Consider the following 14,643-nt stretch of genomic DNA (forward strand, 5'->3'; position numbering starts at 1 on the left):
AAGTCTTCATGTTCACGCTGGCATCTCTCCCATCTGCTCTAACAATGGCATTTGCTGTCACAGGCGTCTGACGGTGGCAGCATTCAAACTTTACAATGGAAAAATACTACACTGATGACAAGAGTAGAGGACATAGTTAGTATCACAGCTGCTACAGACATTAGCTAAATTGTTTTAAAACATTAGAATTTAAGCCGGCAGATAAACGGCCTTCTTAGCACTCAGTTCAGATATAGTCCCGCATTCAGCGCCTCTGACTCTCAGAACCTATTTTTGCCACCTACTCCTATTTTCAGCACGAACCAAGCCCTGACACACTCGGTTCTTGTTATCGCCGGAAAATTCTGAGTACAGTGGTACCTCAGGTTACATACGCTTCAGGTTACATACACTTCAGGTTACAGACTCCGCTAACCCAGAAATAGTACCTTGGGTTAAGAACTTTGCTTCAGGATGAGAACAGAAATCGTGCTCCGGCGGCGTGGCAGCAGCGGGAGGCCCCATTAGCTAAAGTGGTGCTTCAGGTTAAGAACAGTTTCTGGTTAAGAACAGACCTCCGGAACGAATTAAGTACTTAACCCGAGGTACCACTGTAGAGTGGTACCTCTGGATGCGAACGGGATCCGTTCCGGAGCCCCGTTCGCATCCTGAGCAGAACGCAACCCACGTCTGCGGGTTGCGATTTGCTGCTTCTGCGTATGCGCGTGACGTCATTTTGAGCGTCTGCGCATGCTTGAGCGGCAAAACCTGGAAGTAACCCGTTCTGTTACTTCTGGGTCGCCACGGAACACAACCTGAAAATGCTCAAACTGAAGCTACTTTAACCTGAGGTATGACTGTATGCAGACGTGCAGAAAAACCACACCTCCAGGGGCTACAACCGGAACCCACATAACCACCCCAAGCGTTTTCTCATTCTGCTACTAAGAACCTGCAGACTGTGGATCCTAAAGATGCAATTGCAGAAGGGAACAGCAGGCACAGGAAGAAAAGTCTCACCCTTCTTTTGGAGTAGTCCAAATCTGGAACAGTTCATACTGGGCCTGTTGTCAACATCCACGTATCCCACCCACCCCAACAGAAGACACAGCTGGGTGGTTGGATTTCCTATCATCACCATTTAAATTTCCCACAGTGCAAAGCCTCCAACATCTCCAGCTAGGACTGGGAGAGACCCCTGCCTTGAGAGCTGATGTCAGTCAACGCAGACCAGGGTTGGCAACACGATGCCCTCCATATATTTGGGACTACAGCTTCCAGCATCCCTGGCTATTCACCACGCTGACTGCAGCTGATGGGATTTGAAGACCAAAACATCTGGAAGCCACAAGGCATGCTGGCTACCCTGGTGTAGACAATATTAAACTAAGGGGACCAAGGGGCTGACTTAGTAGAAGCCAACATCTCCTGGGTCTATGGCATACATAGGGCAGGGCGTTATGACTGTGGGGTAAAGAAAACAGTGTTGTGGACAGCCCAGCTCAACACTTCAGCCAGCCGCAGAAATCCTCCAGGATTTCGCTCACCTTTCAGCCAGGGGTTGGCCCTTTAAGAATTCGCATGTGAGTATAATAAGTGTGTGTTTGTGTTTTCTCGTTTGGGCCCCCAAAAGGTTGACAAACTCTGACGGACACCAATACAAACCTGTCAGGTTGTTAAAATCTGCCTTGGAAGCCCTGCTTGCATGCCCACCTGCCAGACAGATTTGATTGGCGGGTGCAAGAGACAGGGCCTTTTCTGTGCTGTCCCCCAGGCTGTAGAATTTCCTCCCCGTGGAGGTGCTTATGGCCTCAATGTTGCTTGTGTGCTTTGGACCGTTTTTGCTTAAAGGTTGCTCTCTTAGAATTGTTTGTTTGTTTTGCTTTATAGATTTATATACCACATATAAAGAGTCGTATATAAGCGGTTGGTGGTTTACACTGATATAAACTGTTTTAACTGACTTGGCTTAAGGATTGTTAATATTGTTGCCATTGCATGTTATATTCTTTGCTGAGGTGCAAATCGGAGCCTTGAGAAGAGAACATACTAAGGCTGCCATATTTCAAAAATCCGGACACAAGCGTTTTGCGAAAAGGCAAAAGAAAAATTGACAATTTTTAAAGCTATGTTTAAAGGAAAATCAGCAAAAGACACAGCTGCCATGGGCTGCCATGTCCAGATTTCCCCTGACATTTTACCAATTTCTGCCTGGACACTGCTTCCGACTACTTCTGCGCATGCGCGCATGGCAAAACCCAGTAAAATACTCCAGGTTTGCCGTGCATGCATCCTGAAGTTTACGTAACCAGAGGACTGTCTCGCCAGAGTGATGCATGCTCTATCTCCCGCTTGGACTACTGCAATGTGCTCTACGTGGGGCTACTTTTGAAGGTGACCTGGAAACTACAACTAATTCAGAATGCGGCAGCTAGACCAGTGACTGGGGAAGGCCGCCAAGACCACATAACACCGGTCTTAAAAGACCTACATTGGCTCCCAGTACGTTTCCGAGTACAATTCAAAGTGTTGGTATTGATCTTTAAAGCCCTAAACAGCCTTGGCCCAGTATACCTGAAGGTGCGTCTCCACCCCCATCATTCTGCCCGGACGCTGAGGTCCAGCGCCAAGGGCCTTCTGGCGGTTCCCTCATTGCGAGAAGCAAAGCTACAGGGAACCAGGCAGAGGGCCTTCTTGGTAGTGGCGCCCGCCCTGTGGAACGCCCTCCCATCAGATGTAAACAACTACCTGACACTCAGAAGACATCTGAAGGCAGCCCTGTTCAGGGAAAATTTTAATGTGTGACATTTTAGTATATTTTTGGTCTTTGTTGGAAGCTGCCTAGAGTGGCTGGGGAAACCAGATGGGCGGGGTACAAATAAATAATAATAATAATAATAATAATAATAATAATAATAATAATAATTATTATTATTATTATTATTATTATTATTATTATTATTATTATTATTATTACAGCATGCACCACTCTGGTGAGACAGTCTGAGGGCAGGTAGGGTCTTAGCCTGCGTACCAGGTGGAGCTGGTAGACAGCTGCCCCGGACACGGAATTTACAGCTGTGAATCCAAAATGACTCCCAGGCTGTGCACCTGGTCCTTCAGGGGCAGTTACCCCATTCAGGACCAGGGAGTCCTCCACACCTGCCTACCTCCTGTCCCCCCCCAAACAGTACTTCTGTCTTGTCAGGATTCAACCTCAATCTGTTAGCCGCCATCCATCCTCCAACCACCTCCAAACTACAGCTCCCAATGCTGGTCAGGGCTGCTGGGAGTTGTAGGTCAAGAACATCTGGAGGGCCACAAGTTCCCAAGCCCTACCCTAGAGAATGATCTAATTTAGTATGTACGATTAAAAAAACCACCTTGTAATTGGTAAACAAAGCTAAAAACTCTGAAACTGCCAAGCTTGCCAATTCTTTGCAGCCAGCAATTTTTCTGCAGAAAAATAAAGCACTAGAAAATTTCCTGCCTCATATCACGGCTGAATTTGACTCAATAAACATGGTTGTTCCTACAAACCTCCACCACAACCTGCCATATTAGAGTCTCACTAGTTTTCTTTGAGGTTGGGCCTTAGGCACAACACATAGATTTCCAAGCATGGCTGTGAAACGTCTCCATCCAATGCGGGGCGTGTGGGTGTCACATGGCCAGCTGTTCTCTGCGCACCATGCCTCCCTGTGGCTCCCATTCGGACATGCCATTCGGACAACCCTCGATATGCATGTGAAGACCAGGCCCCAGGGCGACTTTAAAACACACACCAGCTTCGGCTACTAATCCCGGATTTAAATCCTAATGACTGCAGTGCACAGAAACGCCCGGGCAGGACGCAAAGCTCTCGCCGGCCCTTCGCCCCAGCCTGCTGTCGGGAGCATCAGCGGCTTTACGAAACAGCTGACAAGAGCACAAGAAGGGCACAGCCAGGAAGCTGGGAGAGGGAGGGGGTGGCGAGGCCTTTATTTCCATCAAAGGAATTTATGCACCCATCTTGCTCTGCTCCGCTTGCTGCAGAATGAGGGAGAAGGTCAGCGGATCGGGGAATTGACATTCGGTCAGCACCTTCGCTGCGCTTTCTAGGTGCCCACTAGAAACTTTTCCGTTTCAGAAAGCCTAATGATTTAGCTAACATTTGTTTCCAACATTTTATTGATTTTATTGTGATTTTAATTACGGTTTTATGTGTATTTGGTGTACAGTGGACGCACGGGTTGTGAACGTGATCCGTGCGGGATGCATGTTCGCAACCTGCAGCGGTGTGTCTGCGCACACGCGGGTTGCAATTCAGTGTGTCTGCGCATGTGCTGAGGACGATTTAGCGCTTCTGTGCCTGCGCGACCGCCAAAACCTGGAAGTAACCCGTTCCAGTACTTCCGGGTTTCAGCAGTCTGCAACCCAAAAACCACAACCTGAAGCGTCTGTAACCCATGGTATGACTGTATACACACACATAAACATGCACTTATACATTGCTTAGAGAATTTATTTTCTGAGCAAGTGGTTTACAAAATAAATACGTAAGCAAGCAATTAAATAAACCTTGATTAGAGAGGGAGGACAGAGTCTTGCTGCGTACTGAGGTAAAGATCCAAATATGTCTGCTCAGCAATACAGAATCATAGGACCGTAGAGTTGGCAGGGACCAGAAGGGTCATCTAGTCCAACCCCTTTTGTGCCCAACATGGGGCTTGAACTCATAACCCTGAGATTATCAACCTCATGCTCTACTGACTGAGCTCTTCCACTTTCTTCTTTCAATACAACCATCCTTCTCTTGACACATTCACTAGGAAGGGAACACTGGAAGTCTGGGAAGACTTGGGGATAGGGGTCGGGAGATAATGCCTTTCAGAACAAACCACAAGTTCTCTTCAACTTGAAAGGATTTGCCAACAGGCGTGCAAGAAAGGGAGGGAGCTGCAGCTCAGTGGCTGACACTGGGGTGGAGTGGGGAGGATTGGGTGGAAGGAGATACAATGTCCTGAGAACCTGGGGAGCTCCTGCCAGTCAGAGCTGACAACACTAGGCTCAATGGACAATGAGTGGTTCCGGTATAAGGCAGCTTTTCCGAAAAGCTCTTCTGTGGCAGGGGCGGGCAGATTTCAGGCTTGCAGGATCTACTCTTGTGTTTTTCTAAAACCCAGAGATCCAACAACTGGGGCCTGGTACAAAAGCCACAAATTTTAAATTTAAATAGCAGGATGCTGCTAGCACAGGGCTGAGCTCACTGGGCTTCCGCAGAAAAAGACAGCAACCATACCTGGTTAGCTCAAGTTTCCTTCATTTCAGCAGTCTACGTTGAAGGGGATGGGAGCGATCATTTCGTTGGGAACATTAAAGAGATCTTTGCTGATCTTTTGCACAATGCCCAGAAATCTAGCATTAGACTGAGATCTACCTTCTGCCCACCCACCCACCCACCCTGCTCTATGGGGCTGTTTCCCACACCAAAGTGCTATTGTAATAACTATCTACTACCTGGGCACAAATCATTATTAAAGAGATCCAGAAGATTTCCCCCTCCTTCCTACGAACAATGCATGCATTTTAGAAGGGGAGGGCAATGAAGAGATCTGTTAATGACAGCACCATCACATGCCCTGATTGTCCTCAACTTTAGCCAAACAGCGCCCAATATAGTCTTCTAAAAATGAGAGCTAAGGAGCTGTCAGAGAAGGAGAAGGGGCCACTCTGTACTCCAGGCACTGCTAGAAATTCTAGCCACAAATTTCACTTTGTCACCAAGTGTGCACTCGACAGGGAGCTTCATACAACTGTGGCTCCCTGGATTTTGCCTATATCAGCTGTCCCTTAGTGGCCTTCAGATGCTGTTGGGATGACAACTCCCATCAGCTCTCACTATTGGCTACGCTGGCTGGGTCCGATGAGAGTTGTCATCCAGCAACACCTAAAGGGTAGTTGGCTGGGGAAGGCTGGTCTGTTATGACATGTGTCTGCTTAAATACATGTTGGCTCATTCAAACATTTCAGTTTTAAGCACATATGCAAGTACATGTCTCAAAACTATAAGACGCAGAGTAGGCTCATCCTTTTACTTCCGGCGCCCCATTTAGCAAAGTTCTTATTCAATACCTTCTGCAGAATGATGATGGTGATGCTGCTGTTGCTGCTGATGTATTACTTATACCCCCACCCATCTGACTGCACCTAACTATGGAACTCCTTGCCTATTGACATGAGGCAGGCGCTGAACTTTTTCTGCCGCCTGCACAAAGCACTTTCGTTTAGGAAAGCCTACAGAGGCATGTACAAGTTACAGGCCCTTTATTTCTTTTTAGCTACTGTTAATTTAAATCAATCCTGAACATTTTCAAATACCTGTGTTAATTGTTTCCACTGATAATTTTAACGTGTTTCTTAAAAATTCAAAAGTTTTCTTACAATCAAGCAGTACATAAAATTTGTTAAATAAAGACTTGAACAAAAATTCTCCTCCTCCTCCTCCTCCTCTCCCTATCCCATTGTGTGTTAAGTGTTTGAAGGCTATGAAATAGCTGCTGCATTCTAGCGCTGCGGGGTACCTACCCTTTCAGCGCGGTGCAGAGACTGTACCCATATATCCTTGTAATGCAAGTCATATATTTCTTTACTCCTAGAAGGTTATGAGCCCCAAAGGACAAGAACAGCACATTCAAAATCCCCAGGTGGAAGGGATCCAAGAAAAGCAGAAAACACAGAAGGCTGAAGCGCCCCTGACAGCATTTCCAAAGTTCAAAATGCAAGGCCTCCCTTGCGATAGGCAAATATTTCATTAAAAACGGCAGTTTGTCTCATTTACGAGATTTGAGGCAGGCCCAAGATAGGGAGATTTGTGCTCTGCGGGTGCCTACCCTGGAGCAACGAGGCCACAATCCCAGCGATTCCTAGCAAGATGGCCTGATGGGGATCGGTTTCCTGGTGTAGAACTCTACTCTGAGTTTTGAGACAGAAATGGGTCGCATGAACCTGCATGATTCTGTTGGCGTGCTTAATTCCATTCATCTGATTGTGCAATTTATGTATTTTTGGCAAATCTTTGTTTGATGGATGCTAGGAAAAGAAAGCTGTGGGGTTTTTTTTTCCAGCTGAGGGGACTGGAAATCAACAAGATACAGCCATACCAGGGAGGACAGACCACAAACCCAGATCCAAACAGACCCTAGGCTTCCATTTAACTCCTAGAACATAGGAAGCTAGGAGAAAGATGGAAAACCTGTTGATCCAGCTGTTCCCAGACTCTAACCCCAATTATCCCTTACCATTGACCATGCTGGCTGGCACAAATGGGAGTTGAAGTCTCACAACAGCTGGAAGGCTGCAGGCTCCCTATCCTTGACTTAGAGGGTGCAAAAGGCTGGCCCCACTTTCTTAGTTTCCATGTCCGAAATAATAGTCCTCCCTTGCCTTAAGGTGAACGAGATGAGCTATTTTCTCGAAATAAAAAGAATGAAGCAACAGCAGAGAAATCTAGGGAAGTCCACAAGCTCGTAAACAAAGTTTTGCACAAAGGAGGAGGATGCTTCGCCCTTCTGGGCCCTTCCTAAACAATCTCGCCATTCTATAGCAACCTGCCGGCTCCAACACATTTATCACACTCGCTGTTTCCTAGAAGTCAAAGGCCAATGTACAGAGACATGGAGGGTGGTGCCCTTCCTCCATCTCTATTTTTTAAAAAAAGTCTTGCAGAAAACAAGCAGCAAGTAGCCCCCATGTAAAGGCCAGGGGCTAGATGTCTGGAACAATGGATAGAAGCAACAGCTTGAAGATGGAGAGGAAGTAGGAGCGAGATGGCAAAGAGAGGCACCTGTCGCATAACCAGAGATACCTGAGGACACGAGACCAGCGGCTTACCTGGATCTTCACAGCAATGAGCACAGAGCTGAGCTCCTTGTCCAGTTCCCTCAGCACAGTCAGCTTCTTCAGGCGGAGACTGCACAGCCTATAAGACAGAGAGAATGGGACACATTCAGGCACCACCATCCCAGGGCCCCTGCCGCATGGTACGAGGCGCTTTGGAGACAGCCTGGAAGGTCGGCAGGCCACCGCTGCTCCCGCAGCTGCCTGCCCGGCGGAGGAAGAGGGCGAAACCGTGCGCCACCACGGAGAAAGCAGATCGGAAAAAGAGGAAAGGAGGGAAATTAACAGAGCCAAAGCAGGATTAAGGGGGATTATGCGCCGACAGGAAGTTGCAGGGCATGTGGAGCAGAGATCCCTGCCCAGCAGGAGCCACGGCCAGCTCTTCGCTCAGACATCTCAGCTAACCCTGCCGTTGCTTGGATAGAAATGACCCGGTTCAAAGCAACCCTGCCCTCAACTTCACATAACCAAAAATAAAATAAAATAAATTCACACTGTTTATTTACAAGTCGCATTTTAACCATGTGATGCAAAAAGCAACTGCTCTTTACGATGGATTATCAGTGCTCCAATCTGACGCTAGAGACACAGGAGTTGAGTGATAAGCTGGCAGCCCAAGCTGGCAAGCAAGTCCATGAATCTCTTGGTCTGTTTGTCCAATCATGCTGGCTCCCCCAAGTTTCGTCCTGCCTCGGATTTGCAAGCATCCCTTGGCCCAATTCTCCCTGATCCACCTGCACTGCGTGAACTGGGGAGAGTAGAGGGAAATGCCAACCCCCCTCCTGCGCATCATGATTTATTTTTAAAACGAATAAACAAAAATACATGTACATCAGATTGTAGGCATTCAGGATGAGGGGAAGAAAGAAAACCAATACAGGTTGCAGAAATGAAGACTGGGTGCATTAAGTATAAAATATGAGCCATCATCTCTTTCTCGTTTTTCAGAACATAAGAGGAGCTGTGCTGGATCAGGCCAACAGACCATCTAGTCTAGCATCCTGTTCTCATGGTGGCCAACCAGATGCCCGTAGGAAAAGCACATGCACAACAACACTCTCCCCTCCTGTGCTTTTCCACGGGGTCTACTAGCTGCAGCCCACCAGAGAAAGAAAACTGCTCCTAATACCACCAGGAAGAGAAGATCCAGATTATCTATGAATTCCACATACTTGCTTAACATGCCAGGACCAGTTTCATTATACCGGCAGTTTTGTAATATTGAGATGGCACTAGGAGCAGCTGCAGTGGAAAGGGGAGTATACCAGGATCGATACAGCACCCAGCACCTGGGCAGCACTAAACACTGCCATTGTAAAAAGCGGATGGAAGAATCCCACTCCCCGCATCTGCACCACCAGCATCCCTTTTGCTGGCATCAGTACGGGGACAGGAGCGGTCCAGATGTAGCTGTGCATTAACTCCAGATGGGTAGATTTAAGTGACATGGGGCAACTGTCCTATGCAATGCACCTCGAAAGTTCAGGTAGAGCCATGTGTGAATTTTGGTACTGCACAGGCAGGGTGGAAAATAACACTTGTCACCATAATATTCAGCATCTTCAACTATTATTATTATTATTATTATTATTATTATTATTATTATTATTATTTCTAGCCCTTTAATCTGCAGAGTTCTCAAGAACTGTAGTAGTCCAAGAGTCCTTCAGCAACAGAAAGCAAAGACCAATTTCTGGATCATTTTCCCCACCAACCCAGTAGAGAACCAAGACTATATACCCAAGAGTCATTTTACTTGGCAGGCATCTGTAGAAATTCTGGCCTCTCTCAATTTAATATAATTGGTTACTTTCTCCACAAACGCACACACAAACACACAACATCCCACATCTTAACCGTGTTTTTAACATCTGGTACTTTAGAGTCCTTCCAAAGTCGTGCCAAAAAATATTTTGGCAGCTGCTATTAGATACTGAACCTTCTTTTTAAAAACAAACAAGCATATGCTCGAAGATTTCCCGATAGCCATAGCCAATAATACTCATCAAGGCAGGTTTGTAAACATGTGAGCCTCAGAATCCAGAGTGGTGTGTGAGTCGGATATCCGCAGTTTGTGGCAGGAGAAGGGAGCCTCTTTTCTATCTGAGGATGCATGCTGGCCAGAGACTGTAGTGGGTGGGATCACTCTACAGTGGTGCCTCGCAAGACGAAATTAATTCGTTCCGCAAATCTCTTCGTCTTGCGGTTTTTTCGTCTTGCGATGCACGGTTTCCCATAGGAATGCATTGAAAATCAATTAATGCGTTCCTAGGGAAACTGCCTTCAGACCAGGTCCGGGGACAGTCTGTCCCCGGACCTCTTCTGAAGGCTGGGGGGGGGGACAAGGGCTTTTCTTCCCACCCCCAGCATTTTAAAAAACCCCGGGACAGCGGAGGACTTCTCCGCTGTCTGGGCGATCTTAAAATGCTGGCGGGCGGCATTTTAAAATCGCCCCAGACAGCGGAGGACTTCTCCGCTGTCCGGGGCGATTTAAAAGCCCCTGGGAAGGCAGGCAGGGGGGACAAAGACTTTTGCCCCCCGCCAGCCTTCAGAAGAGGTCCTGGACCTCTTCTGAAGGCGGGCGGGGGGCGAAAGTCTTTGCTCCCCCCCTGCCTGCCTTCAAAAGGTGTCCCCGCGGCGGCGGGAGGTGTCCCCTGCCCCCCGCACGGCTTCGGAGCACCGGGAGAAGCGATCTCCCCGCAGCCCCTTGCTGCAAAAGACGTCCGGGGGAAGCGGGGAAGAAGCGCTTCGCTTCCCGCTGCCCTCGGACCTCTTTTGAAGCAAGGGGCTGCGGGGAGATAGCGATCTCCCTGCAGCCCCTTGCTGCAAAAGACGTCCGGGGGAAGCGGGGAAGAAGCGCTTCGCTTCCCGCTGCCCCGGACGTCTTTTGCAGCAAGGGGCTGCAGGGAGATCGCTATCTCCCCCCAGCCCCTTGCTTCAGAAGAGGTTGGGGGCAGCGGGAAGCGAAGCGCTTCGCTTCCCCGCTTCCCCCGGACGTCTTTTGCAGCAAGGGGCTGCAGGGAGATCGCTATCTCCCCACAGCCCCTTGCTTCAGAAGAGGTCGGGGGGCAGCGGGAAGCGAAGCGCTTCGCTTCCCCGCTTCCCCCGGACGTCTTTTGCAGCAAGGGGCTGCAGGGAGATCGCTATCTCCCCCCAGCCCCTTGCATCAGAAGAGGTTCGGGGGCAGCGGGAAAGCGAAGCGCTTCGCTTCCCCGCTTCCCCCGGACGTCTTTTGCAGCAAGGGGCTGCAGGGAGATCGCTATCTCCCCCCAGCCCCTTGCTTCAGAAGAGGTTGGGGGCAGTGGGAAGCGAAGCGCTTCGCTTCCCCCGGACGTCTTTTGCAGCAAGGGGCTGCAGGGAGATCGCTATCTCCCCCCAGCCCCTTGCTTCAGAAGAGGTTGGGGGCAGCGGGAAGCGAAGCGCTTCGCTTCCCCGCTTCCCCCGGACGTCTTTTGCAGCAAGGGGCTGCAGGGAGATCGCTATCTCCCCCCAGCCCCTTGCTTCAAAAGAGAAGACCCGCTGTCCCCGGGGCAAGCTTCGTTTTGCGAAGCAAGCCCATAGGGAAATTCGTCTTGCGAGGCAACTCGAAAACGAAAAAACCTTTCGTTTTGCGAGTTTTTCGTCTCGCGAGGCGTTCGTCTTGCGGGGTACCACTGTATTTTCTCTCTTTCTCTTTCTCTTTCCACCCTTCACTTTCCTTGCTACTGAGTGGGGTGCCAAAGAAAAGACAAACCCCCCTTGCCAGAGGTCTGAATTGATCAGACCTTTTATAGTTCTTCAAGAGTGTCAATTAGCACATCACCTTGCCAACAAAGGTCTGTGTAGTTAAAGCTACAGTTATCCCAGTTGTGATGTATGGAAGTGAGAGCTGGACCATAAAGAAGGCTGATCGCTGAAGAATGGATGCTTTTGAATTATGGTGCTGGAGGAGACTCTTGAGAATCCCATGGACTGCAAGAAGATCAAACCTATCCATTCTGAAGGAAATCAGCCCTGAGTGCTCACTGGAAGGACAGATCCTGAAGCTGAGGCTCCAATACTTTGGCCACCTCATGAGAAGAGAAGACTCCCTGGAAAAGACCCTGTTGTTGGGAAAGATGGAGGGCACAAGGAGAAGGGGACAACAGAGGATGAGATGGTTGGACAGTGTTCTCGAAGCTACCAGCATGAGTTTGACCAAACTGCGGGAGGCAGTGGAAGACAGGAGTGCCTGGCGTGCTCTGGTCCAGGGGTCACGAAGAGTCAGACATGACTAAACGACTAAACAACAACATGGTGTGACCTGCCAGACATGACATACTTGGATTTTCGGGGGGGGGGGGGACTTTGATAAAGTCCAGTTCAAGGTGGGGATGATAAGGGACACAATGTGGGGTAGGTGCATAAGGGGATGCTGGGAGCAGGCTGCATGGACCCCCATGTCTACCATTCATGGATACAGCACTCACATTTAGGCATACTAATGAAGACATTGGAGGAGGTCTGCAAGTATGTACAAAACACATCATTACAAAAGTCAGGTCTCCTTTGCATAGAGTTTAGCTCACCTTGGCAAAGAATTTCCAATTCCTGATGCTGGGGTAAAAATAAACCGTCTTTCTGGGGTTGGTTGACACTGGCAAGTTTATCAGCTTTCCACTATCAACCGGGGCTGGCAGAAAAGTGGAGAGAGGAAGAGGTACGAAGCAAGTGAAAGGAGAATGCAAAACTTCATTGAATAAGAGGAAATTGCTTTCCAAAACTACGTGAAGCAAGACTGCACACAATGATGTGCCCGTTAGGAGAAATGAACACCAAAATGCTGCTGAATTTTCATGAGGACTTGTTTTTTTAAACACTTACAAACTGATGTGCAAATGTGGGAAACGGAACTTAGGATTTGAAAAGGGAGAAACTGAGACAACGCCAAGTTGACCGATTCGCCCATCCCAACATTTCACACACTGGTCAGATTTGGGTGGTCATCTGTCAGCTTAATGACGAATGACATTTGTGCTCTTTACATGCTAACACTTTGCTCCTCCATTCACAACAGTCAACTGTTAACCATTTCCCAGCCTGGACAAAACGGGAAACTATAATTAATGGAAGGCTTCCTGGCTTGTATGCTGACTAGTTTGTGCAATCGGAAAACTTTAGACGTCTCTCTCTCTCTCTCTCTCTCTCTCTCTCTCTCTCTCTCTCTCTCTGTGTGTGTGTTTGGTGGGGGTCTTGCCTCCTTCTTATCTCAGCTTATTAACTTTAGATATCTGCAGCTGCCATGGTATATTCTGAACTAGGGATAACCTGCTATAGACAATTGTGGTTTGCAAGAAGACCATTAAACTGAAAAACAAATGCCCTCTTGGCTTTTAAGTCAATGGAAGAGAAGCTATTGTAGAATAAAGGAAAGAAAACACTCAGAAGGTAGAGCTGAGCATCCTGCTGTGTATACTACTGGGGGCAGCGGATAATGAATCTTGATATTGGAAATGGAGTGTCGCAAGTATGGATCTACCTTGACCTGTGACCTACGCATGTCTGGGGGCTTGGCCCTGTTTCACCAAATTAGGGATCATCCTAAGTGGGTGGCGTTCACCATGAGCACCCACTTCTTTGCTTGTCTTTATTGTTCTACTTCGGGGGTGGGGGACCTCAGGCCCGGGGGCCAAATGTGGCCCCCAAAACCTCTCTACCTGGCCCTTCGGACTTTCCCCATGGCCACCCCCCTCCCCAAGGCACAGCTCCTCTCTCCAAGTCACAGTCTCCAAGTCTCTCTCATTCAATGCCTTTTTGTGGCTAGAATGAATTTTTGATCTATAATAATGGCTTTTGCTTGCCTGGATATAGAGGACTGTGTGTAAGAAACCTCTAACGTTTACAAGGCTAGAATGCAGTCTGCTGCACTGAGATTTAAGAGCCATATTTGTCGCTCCACCCACTTTTGTCTCCAGCCCTGTCCACCACTGATACTCTGCCCCCCAAAGATGAAAACGGTTCGCCACCCCTGCTCTCTCTATAAACTTGAAAGCACTGAACCCTAGGTCATTTAAACCCCATCTACTCACAAGCAAGGAACCTCCCTCCCGCTGCAGCCCACTCCCAAACATGATCACACGGGAAGAAGTCTTGCTCGGTTCCAGGAGAGCAAATGCAGGACTGCAGGTATATTCAGCTTCTGCAATCGCAGGGATTAAAAGGGCTTGAATAAGAAAGCAAAATCATTTTAAGATGAAAACATGGAGTCTCTCCATTCACTCCCAGCGTCGCTGAAGATGACTGACTGTCATAAAGAGAATGCCTGAAATCTCAAATGAGTTGAGTAAGCCATTAAGTAGAGATCTAGTGTGCATTCTTAGCCCACATCTATTAGAAAGCTTAGCATTAAACTCACATATCCAAGAATCCATATGAAAAATTGTGTGTTTAGATGGCATATAATCATCAATGGAAAAGAAGCCGTACTGGCTGACATCTCCTTCTCCCTCCCTCCCCTGTGGGGGGATTTTCTTGTGCATTTTACAGACTAAGGCCCTATCTGCATTATACATTTAAAGCAGTATCAAACCACTTTCAGTAGTCATTGCTTCCCCAAAGAATCCTGGGAACTGTAGTTGATTAAGGGGGCTTGGGAGTTGTTAGGAGACCCCTATTCCCCCTGTACAGCAACAATTCCCAAAGTTCCCTGGGAAGGACAGATTGTTAAACCACTGCCCCTGGGGGAGCCATGCTTCCATCATTTTCTGGTCCGACAGGTTTTCTCTTTTAGACATGGCAGCTGCTTTGCATTATGCCACGCCCCCCACT

At 48.2% G+C, this 14,643-nt stretch overlaps 1 protein-coding gene across 4 annotated transcripts in view; it reads right to left on the reverse strand.

Annotated features, from left to right (window-relative positions):
* Positions 1–14,643, reverse strand: part of LOC308583955 (phosphofurin acidic cluster sorting protein 2-like) — a 191,756-nt gene that overhangs the window by 58,772 nt on the left and 118,341 nt on the right. For all 4 annotated transcript variants that reach the window (XM_081188473.1, XM_081188472.1, XM_081188471.1 and 1 more), the window contains exon 2: positions 7,852–7,939. In XM_081188473.1, coding sequence (XP_081044599.1) covers positions 7,852–7,939 — 88 coding nt within the window. The remainder of the gene's footprint in view (positions 1–7,851; positions 7,940–14,643) is intronic.

This window comes from Podarcis bocagei (assembly GCF_964188305.1).
Source record: "Podarcis bocagei genome assembly, chromosome: 3".
Classification (NCBI taxonomy): Eukaryota; Metazoa; Chordata; class Lepidosauria; order Squamata; family Lacertidae; genus Podarcis; species Podarcis bocagei.